The sequence below is a fragment of the Lytechinus pictus genome, chromosome 2 (assembly GCF_037042905.1).
Source record: "Lytechinus pictus isolate F3 Inbred chromosome 2, Lp3.0, whole genome shotgun sequence".
Classification (NCBI taxonomy): domain Eukaryota; kingdom Metazoa; phylum Echinodermata; class Echinoidea; order Temnopleuroida; family Toxopneustidae; genus Lytechinus; species Lytechinus pictus.
In genome coordinates this window covers 27,460,793-27,477,075 of record NC_087246.1, presented here as the reverse complement: position 1 = coordinate 27,477,075, position 16,283 = coordinate 27,460,793, and the positions used below count along the sequence as shown (strand labels likewise).

General features: G+C 36.4%; 1 protein-coding gene across 1 annotated transcript; it reads left to right on the top strand.

The window, feature by feature from the left end:
- Positions 1–768: 768 nt before the first annotated feature.
- On the top strand, positions 769–12,710 carry LOC129275981 (transmembrane protein 231-like). Its single transcript, XM_064114584.1, has 7 exons — positions 769–948; positions 5,544–5,710; positions 6,646–6,774; positions 7,224–7,367; positions 9,102–9,183; positions 9,972–10,081; positions 10,547–12,710. Exons 1-7 carry the CDS (start codon positions 810–812, stop codon positions 10,715–10,717), a joined length of 942 nt encoding a protein of 313 aa, XP_063970654.1. The 5' UTR covers positions 769–809; the 3' UTR covers positions 10,718–12,710.
- The last annotated feature ends 3,573 nt before the right edge of the window (positions 12,711–16,283 follow it).

The window sequence follows — 16,283 nt, the reverse complement described above, 5'->3', positions numbered from 1 at the left end:
GCACTGGCGTATGATGAGGACTGCCCGCAAAAACTTTCAAGACCCCCCCCCCCCCCAAAAAAAAAAGGTGAGAGAAAAGGAAATGAAAATGGGGTTATGATGAAATTAGATTTAATGACTGTGACCGATATGCTTGCACACGTCGCTTGTTAGTGACTTTTTGAGAGTTATTTTCCACATATGTCAAACAGTTATTGAAAAAAAAATCAATTTCGGGTAGCATATATCTATCAATCGATCAGCTCGCATTCGGAGCTCGCCTTATTTATTTAGTGAGATACGGATCACGTGTATGATTGCAAAAGTAGGCCTACCGGTACATTAAATGATAATTTTTCTTTAGATCTGAATTTTAAAAAAAAAATCGACACTCCATCAGGGTTAGTGGCTTTGCTCTTTGCAAAGACTGAACACCCAATATTTCGGCTCAATACCCCCATTGCCTCAACATCGAATTGATGTTGTTGAATAAATGGAATCATATTGAATTGAATCACTTTTTAAACTTCGCGGCGATGCCAGAATAGATGAGTATTATTTCAAGTAATGGATCTATATGCATGACGCCCATGGTCATTTAATTATTATAATTGAGGATATCATCAAAATCATAATCATAGTTTCTGTGATTGTTCATGGTCTATTTAATCATAATAGTCATAAAAAAATTATGAAAATAATCATGTACAAGTACTTGCTCGAGTTCAACCAATATGTAAATATGCATATTCATTATATGTGACGTGACCCAATCTGATCCTGAGGATGATCAATATTCATGAATTCCATAGCAGCCGACAAGCGTCAAAATGGCGGTTCTGGAGCTTTTTTCGAGTCCAATTCGGACAAGATATAATGCCAGTATTTGCACCAAAGCTACTATATTTGCTGTATTAGCTTTTCTTTTTACAGTAATACCACCTTTCTTGATCGCGTACAGAAGTGAAGGTTAGTAAATGCTGTATAATATACTATCAAAATGAAAATGTAAATACCGTTTTTATTGTTCAGTCCCACCTACTTGTTTTTCTGTCACCTCTTCTCGTTCTTATGTGTCCGGACATTTAAAAAAATTCAAACCTACTCTTTTGTCTTCGGATTGCACAAAAATATGAATTCAATAGTTGTAACCTTTCCAGTTTTTTCTTTATAATATTGCCTAGGATATTGCACTAAAATTTAGAAATTTAGGACACACAACCTGTCACTTGCTAGACCAAAACCAAAAGGCAAAACAAAACTTTTTTTAAGTTAAAGCTTTTATGCCTTTGTGCTTTGGCAAAGGCCTTTGGCTTTGGTCTCTGTAATTATGTTGGCTCCACTAAGCCAGGCGGCTTCTTGAGAGTAAAAATCATTTACTAACGTAGGCTTACTCTAAACGAAGCCAGGCAGTCCTCCCTATTCATCTGCGTGTAGGCCTACCGCAAAAAACCCTGAAACTTTCGCCCCCGAGATTTCTACTTTCCTTCTAAAAGATCTACATGTAGCTCTAAAATCATGTACATGGGCACCCAATGACCCATGGGTTCATATCGTCTCGCGTGCGAAGGAATATCAGTCATATTCACACGGCACACACGACACATTGAAAATATATTGGGCTTTTGCCCACATAAAATATCACGCATAATCTGGTATTTCACATTCTGCTATGAGTATGACACTTACCGAATCATTTAGATCCTTCCATGACTTCTCCTAAGTATATGTATGTATATTTTCTTGATCTTTAGTGAAGATTTCACGGAGATAAAATTGGTTGGCATGGATATCAATTTTCTCCTAAAGAGGGCACGGGATTTATATTCATATCCACGCAAGGCATTACGCGAAGTCCGTGAAGTGTCCAATCTTTTCATTGTATAGACTTTGGTATACTGTATTATTGACGTTCGTGTGTGTTTGTGTTGTGTGTTAAAGCTTGGGTTTCGTTCCAGGCATGTGTATTTTTTCAATTTTATTTTATTAGTCATCGTTTTAAATCAATTGCAAAAAAGTGTTCGCCAATAGTAATCTTGAATTATATTTTTAAAGGTATTTCATTTATTGGTGCCCATAATTAGTAAATTAATCATAAGAATTGCACATTCAAAGAATTTAGACACAGTTATAAAATGACCGAGGAGCTGAATCAAGGTTGTGAAATTTATTAGCGCCACCAACGGGCTTCCTTGTATTTCCGTAGAAGAGACAAACGAAGTCACTTGCTAGGCCGAGGTAAGCGAAATTTGCTCTTTTTATAATGAAATCATTTCAAAATCATATGTATAATTTTTTTATGTATTGCTACTTACCGGAAAGAGCCCCGGTGCGTAGCGAGAAGGAGTTTTGGCAAATATTACTTCAGCAATGAAGCGATGTTTGCCGACTACTTCAAATCCAGGGTCAAACACGGTCCCTTGTACGAGGTTAGTACATATACTAACCTCGTATTAGTGTGAGTGGTACATGGGATAAAACTTAATTTCCGACATTTCTACGCTCTCGTTATTTTTAAAACAAGTATTCATCAAAAAAATGAAAAAATATTGTGAAAAGACGGAAGAGACTTGCCCGATGTTTACGCCGCCATCTTGTTTCTTATTGTACTTCCCCAACGTTACGCGACGCTCGATTTAGAGCTAGATCTTTTAGAAGGAAAGTAGAAATCCCGGGGGCGAAAGTTTCAGGGTTTTTTGCGGTACACGCAGATGAATAGGGAGGACTGCCTGGCTTCGTTTAGAGTAAGCCTACGTTAGTAAATGATTTTTACTCTCAAGAAGCCGCCTGGCTAGCTCCACTCACCAAGATCTGTACTGGGGACTTAATGGCCATATGTTTATGTACACTAATGTTAGTATACTAATACTAACCTCGCAATACGTGTGAGTGGTTTATGTATTAAGTTCGGATAAAACAGGGAAGTTGCGCGACAGCCGAAATACATGTAACATGAGTCATGATGTAAGTCTCTGTTTTTTCCCCTTTTTATTTTTCCCCGTTTCATTTCAGGCCAAAACGGAATAATAATCTTTATTTTGCCTTTTGGTACAGTTCTTTTTATATATTTTTATGAAATAAAGACAAAAATCAACGAGCCCCGTCGGGGCAATTTTGCATTGTTAACCCCCTAATGGTGGCTGCACGATAGCGAGCCGTCTGTGTACGAGGAGAAATTAAAAAAAATAAAAATGTTAAAAAACTCCTCAAAACAGACGGCTGCCAGCTGTCTATGTCACTGCCTTGGCACTCGTCATTTAAATTTTCTTTAAATTTGTGCATTCAAATAGGAAAGTAGATACTTGTGAATGTATGATGGCATTACGTCAAACCCCCGTTTGGGGAAAGACCGCAGTTCAGATTGCAAACTGCGGTATTAGACCCCATTTCGTGTTTGAAACATTTCCAAGCCCTGGGGGCCGTTTCATAAACCTGTTCGTAAGTTAAGAGCGACTTTAAGAACGACTGGTGATCATCGCCAATGGTGTGTACCATTTACCGCAAGACAGGATCACCAGTCGCTCTTAACTTATGAACAGCTTTATGAAACACCCGCCTGATCAACCCCGCTTGGCCAGGTAATCCCCGCTGTCTCAATTTCACATCCAAAGGCCAGATTATGAGCGTTGAGCCAAGGACGAAATGATAAACAACAGCTGTGCTATTACGTAAGACTTCTCTGCCTGTAGAAGGACCTTCGGAATGAAATTATTGTTTTCGATATTTAATCACGTTTTCAAAGGCATATTGTATTAAAAAATTCAATGTTAGTCCATTTTCAATTTCGAACGAAGAAAATCAACCTCGAAATAAGGAAAGTAAGTGAATAAAAAATGGCGGCATTCGCTGTACGGACCGCGCTCGGGCTGTTGTGTTATCTTCGGACCGAGGTCAAGAAACAGGTGTTTTGATACTTACATTGCATGCTTGGGGCAGTAGGGTTTGTCGTACTTGGAGAAGAGAATTGATTGAGAACAACTGGGGTATAGTGTTCTCAAATGGAGGTTTTTCGTCATGGGGGGACCTTTAAAAGCTTAAGCTACGCACTTTGTTTTCAAACGATAAAGACTATGCCAATTTTAATATTTGAACAATTAATTTTTCATTAATTTGTAAGAAATTTCCTAAATATCCTTAACCAAGAAGAAAATATCACAAAACTCACTAATACGAAAATCCCGCTGTGTTTCCGAACACCTCTTGATTTCGCTGCCCGACATAGAAGGGGTCCTAAAGCTACACACTTGATTTATCATGCAAAGAAATAGTATTTCCTGTGCCTCAAATAAATGTCTAAAATATGTCCATATTATCATAGAAAAATATGAAATTAAAGTGAATATAACTAAAAAATTCCAAACATTTGCTGTTTTTTTTGCATTCAAGGATTTCTTGCAGCCTCTGTAGAAAAATTGAATAGGGATCTCTGCATCACAGCTTCACACACGGAGCTAGACTGCGCAATTATTTTGCCATTGAAATTGCATGCACAATGGAGTGGTTCGTAGCTGTAGGACCCCCTACCATAGAAGTGGGTCTAGATCTAATGTTGTTTACTTTGATATTATTTAATTTTGTTTATTGAAATACACTCACACTACTAACCTCGCACAAGGGATCGCATTTGGCAGTGGATTTCTAACTAGTGGGTCACGCATGCTGCGACATCACTTCTGGCATTCACAACACCTATTACTATGGCTTGATTTTCTGTGATTGAAATATTGATATCAAACTTTAATCAAACTCAAAATTCCTGAAATTACCATCTTTTAAATACAGGTTATTTATCTTGTCAAGATGGTAATTTCAGGAACATTGCAACAATAACACACTTTAAAAAGATTCCTTCAATTTATTATCGCTGATGCACTAAATTGGAAGAAACAGAACTTGAGAAAATTCCTACATGCATTGAGCAAACCAGCAGTAGATTCCATGTACACACCTTTTTGGTAAACAAAAAGTGTAGCTTATATATGAATAAAAAACTCAACAACAAGAAGACAGGACTTTTCATTATGAGCTATTTTATTTAATCATTCATTCATATATTATTATTAAATGTTACATCAATTTGTATTTTAAAATACTCGGAAGTGTTCAGTCTTTTCCTTGTAGTACTTTGATATTAATATAAATTGTGCTCCCTCTATTGGCAAAAATGTCTCTATAGCTTCAGCTCACCTCCATGACATAAGGAAAAATATTAATCAAATACTAGTACCACTTTTGGAAGACTTCAAAGGCCTTCATATTATTTTTATAAATGTAATTTTCATAGGAAACCAAAAGCAAGTTATCAGTTGCAGATAGTATTGATGTTGGGCAAGTGATTTCAGGGGCACCAGGCATACAATGACCTCATGAGTGGTGGCAATGAGAAGTTTTCCTGAAACTAATTAGAACTAGATGTAGAATGTTCCATTCCCATTTCCTTGTAGTTTGAAAGGTTGTTGGCCTACTGACTTTATCCATTCTTGTGTTGTGATTAATATCCCTTTCTCTCTCACTTATCCCCCGTCACATCCTTTTCTTCTTCTCCCTTTCTTGAATATGTTCAGGTTTTTGGATCAAACAAGCATACTACAGAGAGCAACCTGATGTGAAGTTCAAACATCAGATCCTTCTCATCCTCCAAACTGATTCACAAACTAGTTATATTACTTGGAGTACATACCTCAACTTTAATCTTCTTGAACAAGCAAACCTTCGGATACCTCTTGTCAAGGTAAGAATTTTCATTTTCCAGTCAAGAATTTTTTTTTTTTTTTGGGGGGGGGATGGTAGATAGGGACCACTTAATTACATGTGAAGGCACAAGCAGGTTTCCATAAAATGTTTTTATTTCTCTTTCAAGTTTAAAAGAGCATAATCTTCATTACCAGTTTTGCAGACTTCTTTGTGGAAATGCATTTAAATGACATGTAGTGTGTGTGTGTGTGGGGGGGGGGGAGGTGGTAGATAGGGAGCACTTTAATTACATATATAAGAAGGTGGAAGGTACAAACAGGTTTTCCATTATTTTTTTTTTTACTTCACTTTCAAGTTTTAAAGAGCAAATATTCATTACCAGTTTTGCAAACCTTGGTGGAAATAAAGTATCATGTGCAAGTCTTTCAGGCTTTGCCTCCCATGTTAACTTTCAGCAGAATAATTTCTGAAGAAGCATTGTTTTGGTGTAATTGTTGATGATGGGAAAAAGCAGTATCTCTTGATCCCGCTATTTCATCTTAGTGGCTTGACCAACCGTTGGTGTTTGGCAGAGGCACTATGGTTTTGGGTTGTCTGTCAATCTTATTTTCATTCTCAAAATAACTAAAATGTGTTTGAAAATAACAGATCAAATTCATATTTTGTCAAGACTCAAGCATGCATATATGGGAATAACTGATCTAATTAGTTTTGGGATATCAAAGCCAAAGGACACAAGAGTCAATATAAACATTGACAAATATTGTTCTTGCATTAACTTAGAAATTTGTAAGGGATCAAGTTCATACTTAGTTTTAATTTATGGGAGAGACAGTGATCTTATTTGATTTGGGGGACCACAACATTAAAGAGGATATAAAAACCATTGGAGGGTTACACTTCACATGTGACTCATTGAGAGCAATGATCCAATTATATTTTTCTATTCTCCCATTTTATTCATGGATACAGTCGAGAGAAGAAGACTCAAACAGAGATGGAAAGAATGATAAATTTATTTTCTCTATTGAGGTACCTGTTCTTGATTCTGAGAAAGTACATGGAGCTCAACTCATTTTCATATTTGACTACAGATTATATGTGAGTATTAAAAAAATAACAGAAAATTGTATTGTATTAATAAGTGCTATGAAATGTCTACCAAATGTTAATTATTGAGTTGTGAGGCATGAATATATGGGGTTTTTTTTACAGGTAGCTCTGAATTACAAATGTTTATATTATTCATTCAGGCATGCCAGCAGAAAAGAATAGTTGAATTTTCCAAAAGTACCCTAAAAAGAGAGTTCAGTTATAAACTGGGGTGACTTTGGACACAACAGAAAATGAGTATTATTACATTTGATAATAATAATTATATTTACATTTATATAGCGCTTCATAATGTAACTATTATTATTATTATTATGAAATGAAACAATACTCTTTTTTTGTTGTGTCCAAAGTCACCCTAGTTTACGGTGTACATGAACATTGTATATTATACAAGAAAGATGTGTTATTATTTAATTGTTACTTTTGAAATACAGAGATTCAGTGATGTTAGAATGGAAGCCATGGCATATGTCAGTCATACCTCAGCCATAGCTGGTGCTGAGCTGAATATGGATGGGGATCTTCATCTCAGACTTAAACAGCCTCTAGCCCACAAGGGATATGACACAAGATATGATGTAAGTAGAATGCTATTCCTTATCCTGGCTGAAGCGTTTCATACCTGGGTCAATAACAGGTTTTAGGGATATATTTTTCTCCACATAGGGGACTTAGGGGTGATAGTAGAATTTTTTTTTGGGGGGGTGCCATTTCTTTTATTTTAAGGGCTACATTTGGGGGGTAACAAGCAAAATTTATGCAATAAATGCAAATTCTGCCAAAGTTAGAATATTGATATTTTCTAAATAACCTTGAATATAGTTTGTGACAGATGTCGGGGCAAGTCTAGAAAAAATGGTTGCCCCAAAGCATGCATTTTGGGGGAATTTTAGGGGAGATTTGGGCATGTATGGTCATTAATGTGAATTATATTCTTGTATCATCTAGCATGGCAATCTTAGTGTCGTAACCATTTAATATTTGTTTCAACCGAAAGGTATGAAAATGATATTAATTTGCTTGACCACCCATATCTTTTAATGCATGAATAAATGTGATTCATTCCTAATGTTGATTTAATCAAGGGCTATAGTCTTGTCCTGAAGCTGATATACAATTTGGTTGATGATAGATGTGCTTCATTCTGTAAAGAACTACAAAATTTGCAAATATGTATATTCATTTTGGCATTGGAATTCCAATAATTTACATGCACCTGTAATTCTGTTGTTTAGAGGATCTAATTTTAAGTGTGTGCTGTTTCAGGGTGTCATCAGGGTCACTATTTATTTAGAATAAGTGGAAATGGAAATGTAAAGTTTCAAATTACAAGTTATATTCTAGGATTATGAATAAAAAAAACCTCAATATAGAGTAATCGTTACTATACATTATGGAAAGTAATGTCTTGTTATGATTACTGTCTATTGAGTTTGTAAATCTTTCTATACACCCCATGTGAGTTTTAAAAAAATTGATACCTCACATATCCAAATTGTAAGGAAAAATGTCATGAACACATAATTCCTATGGCTGGAAAGATATAATTTGATACCATATTTATGTGGTATTTGTTAACGCTCAGATGATCAGGAGGTAATCTTTGCAGTGATGTAAATTTTTATTTGCGCCAAAGCAAGGCATGTCTGCAATGAATGAATCCAGGTGTCAATGATGTCATAATCCTACAAGGGTTGTATTAAAATCCAGTTAATCCGGTTAATAAACACTCTTTAGTAGCAATTCTCAAGTTTTTTTTATTGAAAAATGAATATACAATTATATGTTTACTAACTCATATTGGATTATGACATCATTGGCATCAGGATTCATTCATTGCATTCATGCCTTACTTTGGCGCAAATCAAAATTCCCATCACTGCAAAGAATACCTAGACTGATTATCTAAGCATGAAGACATTCCATATAAATATTGTATCAAATTATTTGGGAGAAGTTACTCTTTCCAGTCATACATGTATATAATTATTATGCATTCATGACATATTTATCCTTACAGTGGAGATTTGTGACGTGTCAAGTTTTCTTTTTTTTTCTCAAGTTTTCAAAGTGTCAAGTCATTCATTTTTTTGTTTGCAAAGGGTAGTGCATATGCCATTAGTTGATGAACTATGATATTGATGGCTTTCAATAAATAAGTTTGTTGATTACCAAATTTATAAATAGTTTTGTATCAGAGTCATCAAAGTGTTTGTTTGACTGTACTTTGAATTTTAGCTGAGTTGACATGTAATCATTAATTTACTCTGTTCAAATTGAATAATGATATTTGTTTTTTTTTATTTCTTCAGGTTCCCATTATTGACTCAACCAGTGTATTTGCTGAAGACTATACGTTTAGCAAGATATTTGCCTCCTATCAACAGAGAAATAGTGAGTTAATTGAGTGGTCTAATAGGGGTTGGGGGGGCATTGCAGGGGAATTCAATCCTTGTGATAAAATGATTTGTGTAAAAGGAGAGAGAAAGAGAGAGATAGAGAGAGAGAGGAAAAGAAAGTTTTCAAGGAATCAGACTAGGGATAACAACATAAATATCACATATGCTCCTGGAGCGAAGTGTCTTGGATTAGGTTAAAATTATTATTAGATAAGCTTTTGAAATTAATTTTCACACTTACAGTACTTGGAGTAAAATTCAGAGCAAGTTAAATGAAGATCAAGAAAGTGTTATTATAGTGGTTTATTGAAATTAGCGGTATCCAGTAGGATCACAATATAACTGAATTACTGGTACCTGAAATGATAAAGCACTATGCAGAGAATAAATTCCTTATCGTATACTTTATTCTTGTAGTTGTACTTACCTATGAATTTTGGAGACAGTTACTGACCAGTATCTTATCCATCTTATTTTTGAAAAATATTTTTCTACCCTACTTATACTGACTTTATGTTGTTTTTTTTCTTTCTGTCCCTCTTCCACATCCACACACATTTCTGTCCTCCCTCTTGCCCTCTATGCACTTCACTCCTTCCTTTCGTATGTCTCTCCTTTCCTCTCCCATTCTTCCTCTCTGTGTACTTCTTTCTCTTTCTGTCATCTTTCTCTCACACACATTTTCTGTCCCCTTCTCCTCTCTCCCTCTCATTCCCTCTCTTTAATTGTCTCCCTCTCCCTACCCCTCTCTCTTTCTCACCTATTCTTCCCTTTCTCTCCTAGTTTCCACACGTTTTGAGTGTGACTACCCAATATGGTTGACAGGAAGGGGAGCAGGCCAGCCTTTTACCATCAAGGGAACCATTTACTACCCAGAAGAGACCATTGTATATCCTTTTCATACTCCAGTAGTTCAATTTGCACAGTTATGCACAAAAGTTAGTGAACCCCACCACAAAATGCACTCCTTCATGCGAGTGTTAGATGAAGACAGCAACGCTACAAGGATCGGTGAGCCCAGAGAAACAATCCTTATTATATTTTTTCACAGACTTCACAGTTAAGTATCTAAAACATGGCAGAACTTGAATACTTTAAATATGTTCATTTCCTGGAGGGGTTCACTAACTTTTGAGCAGCACTGGAGATATGAAGATGTGTTGCATGTCTGACAGGCTTACTTCTAGAACATAAACATAGTTGGATTGGTAACTGAAGGCTATAACTGGTGATTGAGAAAAAGAAGGGGGTATCCAATCCTTAATGTAGAATGTAGTAAACTTCTTGGCAAATCAACAACCCCTCTTCAAAATACAAATTGAAGAAAAGCTTGTTTTCCTTAATTCCAGTGTACATATATTCCAGGTTTCTGGCAGGTCATCAAGTACGGTTGGATTCAATACCTCTCGGTTTTGTTCCTCTTCATATTTCTGATGGAGCGTGTCAAGGCATTCGTCTTTGAGAACCAGATCGTCAACACCATCGTGCAGCATCCTGTCCCTCTGACTTACAAGAATCACTTCACGTGATAGTTAATAATCAAGTTTGCTTGTATTGTTTTCATTAAGTCGTTGACTACTATGCATTCTTGGATAAGAGCAGGTATCATGGTGTTCCAGAGGGCAATTGGTTAACTCGTTGACTTCTGAATCCTCTGTTTACTTTGGCAACCTGAGGCAGCCTGAGGATTCCACAATGCCAGCAGAATCGGATTGTGTAGTCACTCAAGAAAACACTGGAAGAATACTAAGGATCATTCTCAATTATCATCATGACTCTGCAGCAATTTCTTAGGACTCATCTCATCGGCTGCTGTACAAACTTCAAAATTTGAGGGGGTACTTGATTGATTGTACCTGTTTTTATATTACAGATTATGATAGGCTTGCATGTACATTTTTTTTCTTAACTGTACATTGCATCTCAGAAAAAAACCTAAGAATTATTAATAGTTTATAACAACTTAATCACAAATAAACTTGATAAAAGCTTAGAGTGTTCTCTTTGATCTAGTACAACCTCAGTGATCCCTCATTCATACATGAGTGATTGAAAAGAATTTAAAAAAAGGATACCAAAAAGTCACCTGTCGGATGGTATCTGAATTTCAAAACGAAAATCAAATATCTTAAAAAGTTCCATATCTGCACTTGATAATTTTATTAATTGCATGTTCATGGCTTTCCTATTGTTGCTCTAGTATGGTTAACAAAAGACTTTATGCATAGCTGATTTTCACTAAATGAAATGATGAGAAAGTCCAAAATCCAGCCTAAAATAATGTGGTCTCCAGTCGTGCAACTGAGAGAGCCATTATGTAATACACTAAATAATTCTTTGATGTATGTTCTATTACATTTTTAAATTACTTGTATTCATTTTCATGTAGTTGATGATACAAAGCTATTCAATAAATGCACTGTCCTCAGATTAATGGAGGATGAAAGGTATAGTGAATACTTGATCAGCTATCCCTAAAGTGTATTGCAAATCACTGTTTTGTGGAGAAAAAAATAGGGAAAATAGATAATCATGTATCATTACATCTTATTTTGATGTAGTTTCAGAATTATGTATCTTTGCAGGAATTTATTCCCTGAAACGGAGGAGAGTAACAGCTGCTCTGTTAAAGCCAGGGTAATAATGTTGCATGAGTGTGATATACAGATGAATCTACCGAAGACAAATCTTTTGGGATCACAGAAATTTGTCCGACTTTGGCAGATTTTACTTGTATGCTTTTCACACTGCATTTCCTTAACCCCATACTATCCTTAACCCTATACTATCTTTCTTAACCCCGGACTATCGCACAGCTCATGAATATTGATGATTTTGCCACACAGAGCGTGATTAACATGCAATTTTGACTTCTGTGATTGGCTAATGCTTTGCCCCACATTTCCTTAGCCCAGTTTTGTTTCACACTGCATCTCTTAGCATGGCTAACCCTGCTTTTTTGCAGGGCAAGATAGTACCGTACTATGTAATATGCTAGCCCACTTAAAACAGTGTGAAACCGAAGTGGGCTAAGCTTAACCCCGGGAAATTGGTGGGGCTAAGAACACCCCCCCCTCATAGCCCCACCAATTTAAGTAAAATATGTGCAGTGTGAAAAGCATATTAGAAGATGTAATAAGCTGACGTTAACATTTTCTTGCCTACAAAATATCCCTTGACTTAATTAATAGCTCATTATTTGACTTTTGGAAGGTGGACTTAAACAGAGTCTAGGTGTGTGTTCTCATTAATATTCAAACCAATGTGATGCCAAAACCGATTTGGACTGGTAAGAAAAATGTAGGTTTTAGGACAAAAGTTCAGTGTAGGATGGATTGATTATTTGAGCAGGAATCAATTAGCACATTGACTTCATTTTGCATTGTTTTGTATTAGCATTGTAAATAGTGTACAAAGGAAAGTTGTAAATTTCTTTTTATGATATAATGTACATCAGTTGTAAATCAAGTGATTTTCACCTTGCCGTTGATTAACTTATTAAAAAAAATTGTTAAAAATTTAGATTTTTCATCTACTTCTCATTGTTCTACACTCTATGAATATAAGTAATCCCTCTGGGAGCCCCTTTAAAGGGTGCAACTTTCTGGCCTTGAAGTGCCTTTATAGGTGCAATTTTGGGCCTTTCAGACCAGAAAGGTGCAAACTTATATTTGTAATATTTGCTTGAGGTGTGGCATTGCAAAAAAGTGTTGAGATAAACTTTTTTTTCTTACATGATTATATATAGATTTTATCTGGTTACTTTAGAATCACGAAATGAGAGGATGAGGAAAATCACGCATTATATAGGGAGTGGAAGAAGGAATGGCAGAGGAAGTAAAGATGGAATAACTTAACTGTCTAAATATTGTCAAAAGTGGTCAAATATATCACATTGGAAGTGGTCAATATGTGATCCTCGATTGGACACAAAGGCAGATCCAGGATTTGCAAATGGGGGTGGGCAAGGGTGGCACCAGAATATTTCGATGGGGGAGGAGGGGAGGGGGTAAGATGACCTAAAAGTCATATTTTTTTCTCAATTGAATTATAGGGGTATTATACCCCTTTCATAAACCCAATAAAACATATCCTCCAATTAGCCGCCTAAGAGTAATGCGGATAATTCAATAAAAATTGCGTTCACAAACTCCATAAATAATTTTTACGAGCACCCGTCCTGAAAAAGGCGGATAATCGTCATGACAACTGGACACGCCCCCTCCAATGCGGTTGTGTTGGAAAAGGGTGACCTTGTGACCGCACCATGGCAATTATCCGCATTATTTGGAAATACGTTCATAAACTCAAAATCTTGTCCCGATGCCGCTATTATGCGGATAATAGTAGCATCAGAATAATGCGGATAACTCTTGTCCTCCTCTGATTTTACGACCAAATTATGCTGCTATTAGCCGCATAATTGTGTTTTATTGGGTTTATGAAAGGGGTATTAGACCACCACACCTCTCCCCGTTTTTGTATTCTTTCTTTTTACATTTGCTTCCTCTTCTCTTTTATTTTACTACTGAAAAAAAATTTTAGGGGGGGGGGGCAGCGGTCGCTCCCCTGCCATCCGGGTTTTTTGCCTGCTCCACAGTATTGCACATGCGAATATGACCTTCATTGCCTGCAGGCAGAGGCGTCGATCCTGGGGGGGGGGGGGGGGGGGGGGGCAGGGGGCGATCGCCCCACCAATGAAAATATTGGGGGGGCAAACATGGTTTTGCCCCCCCAATAATTCCGCATGTGCAAAAATAAAATAAGATTGTAATGGTACACAGAAATCAGCAAGCGAGATTGAGATAAAAAACTCGTTCTTTATTTAAAATCGTGCTCAAAATGTCCGCTTTTTAAGATTGGAATATAAAAAATTTCAGCTCGCGCTCGCATCAATACTGTAGCAAAAAACCATACTTTTCATGATTAAATAGGTGAATAGAATGCCCCGTTTTCAGTTCTAAACCTCAAAAGAACTCCCGCTTCGATTTGCAATAATCTTTTGTTGGATATATATTTTGTTCTTTATTAAAAACGTCCATTAACTGGCAATTTTTTTCAGATCGAAATATCAAAATTTTCCGCTCGCATCTATTGTTCTTTTAGATACCCATCTTAATCATTATAGTACCAAAAATGCTTAGAATATCAAGCTTTCAGGTCAGAATATAAATAAATTTCAGCTCGCTCTCGGCCCGCGCATTATCTGTGTAGTGAGATATGTATCCTTCACATGAGTTACTACAAACAGTCCTAAACAGTTACCTTTTTCTTGTTTTCAGGTCAGTATACTAAAAAAATTCAGCTCGCGCTTCGCCCCTGCCTGCAGGTGTCCTCCGGCGAATATCGTTCCTTACGACAGACACAATTCTGCTTAGGAACCAGATCTGCCTTGATTGCAGATTTTGTGTTTCACGGGGGCGGCACGACAGATGAATTGTGTTGTATATTTTCACTCTCATGTCTCATTGGTGGAAAGGGGGTTTTGAGCCGGCGACACCAATTTTGTCTGGGCCGAGGAGATACTTTGCGCCAAAACTAACGTAGCGTTTTTATTATTAAAAAAAAAAACGAATTCAGAGACGTAGCCAGATTTTTATGATGAGCAATATGTGGAAGGATGGATGTACACCATGGTGTACTCACATGATTGTGTACAAATGTATACTCGCACACATACTGGTGCACACACGGGATACTTGGATCCCCCCTTCCAAAACAGTTTCAATACCAAGAAGAGGGTTAGGGGTAAGGGGGGGGAGGGTGGGAGGAGAAGATAAGTGTTAGACACGGTGTACCTTCTGGGAATTATTTCAAAATATATCACAAAATGGTGTAAGAGGGAATGTTTTTAAAAATTGCGAGCGGAACGAATAGAAAATATGCGAAGAACAAACCACACAAAATTTGGGGAGTTTTCCACCATACGCAATAGTGTGCTCTCTCAAAATGTCTGGCTCTATACGCAACACACATTAGCACACACACGCGCACCCACCCACGCACACACCCTCCCTCATTCACGCACACGTATAAGTATATGCACACCCACCCACCCTCACACGTAGATAATCAAAATGCATTTCATATTTTTAATGAGGAAAGTAATATATTTCATATTTCATATAATAAAATACAAAGAAACAGTGAGTGACCGGGTCACCCGTTTTCTTATATCGACCAGGATGTGCATATAACTATTTTCTTTAAAGCAAAGTTCATCAGCTTTCTTTTTTAACATCCGGTTCATAACAACTTTTATTTGCTGGAATGGAGAACAAGCATTGCTTGTACTTAAACTCAAATGGTCGACTCCATCATCAAGACAGCCAATATAATTTATAAATATATTTCAGCCCTTTTCGATCAAATTTGCTAAAATAAAGCTTTAGTATGATTTAATAATCCAATAGCGTATTATGAACTCAATTTCATTGCAGTCAACGAAGTGTTTAAATAATCAAAGCGCTATACTAGCGTACCTGACAAATTTACATGTACATATCTTCAACTGAGCATGAGCAGTGACATGCCTGCATTTAATGTGAGCAGCTAACTGTCATCGATGTATATCAACAAGTCCATGATTATCATTATTGTTTCTATGATTAAAAGTTGAATTATCTTTCAGCTCTTAAATGTTTCTTCGATAGCTAATGCTAAGGAAATCAATTTAAGTAATAAACTTTTGCTTTTAGATAGGTATTTTATTTTCATAAATTATAGACAACCTCCCATGTACAAAGTTTAATTTGTACATCGCCCAAAAAATGATTTTGAACGAATTCACCAAAGATAATCAGATCTCCTGCATATCATTAATTGTATTACTTTAAAGGTCAAGTCCACCCCAGTGAAATGTTGATTCGAATAAATAGAGAAAAATCAAACTAGCAAAACGCTGAAAATTTCATCAAAATCGGATGTAAAATAAGAAAGCTATGACACTTTAAAGTTTTGCTTATTTTTCACAAAACAGTGATTTGCGCAACTCAAATGAGAAAGTCGATGATGTCCCTCACCACTAGCGTACCTTAGTCTGCTGGGCAAACCCTTCACTCGAGTTAAGGGTCTGAATGTGCAGCCTACTCATGC

Bases quoted from the DNA above. Each gene is read 5' to 3' on its own strand.
- LOC129275981 (XM_064114584.1), top strand. From the start codon at position 810: ATGGCGGTTCTGGAGCTTTTTTCGAGTCCAATTCGGACAAGATATAAT. The intron at 949-5,543 runs GTTAGTAAATGC...GAATATGTTCAG, and splicing joins GATCGCGTACAGAAGTGAAG to GTTTTTGGATCAAACAAGCA. The intron at 10,082-10,546 runs CCTTTTCATACT...CAGTGTACATAT, and splicing joins CAGAAGAGACCATTGTATAT to ATTCCAGGTTTCTGGCAGGT.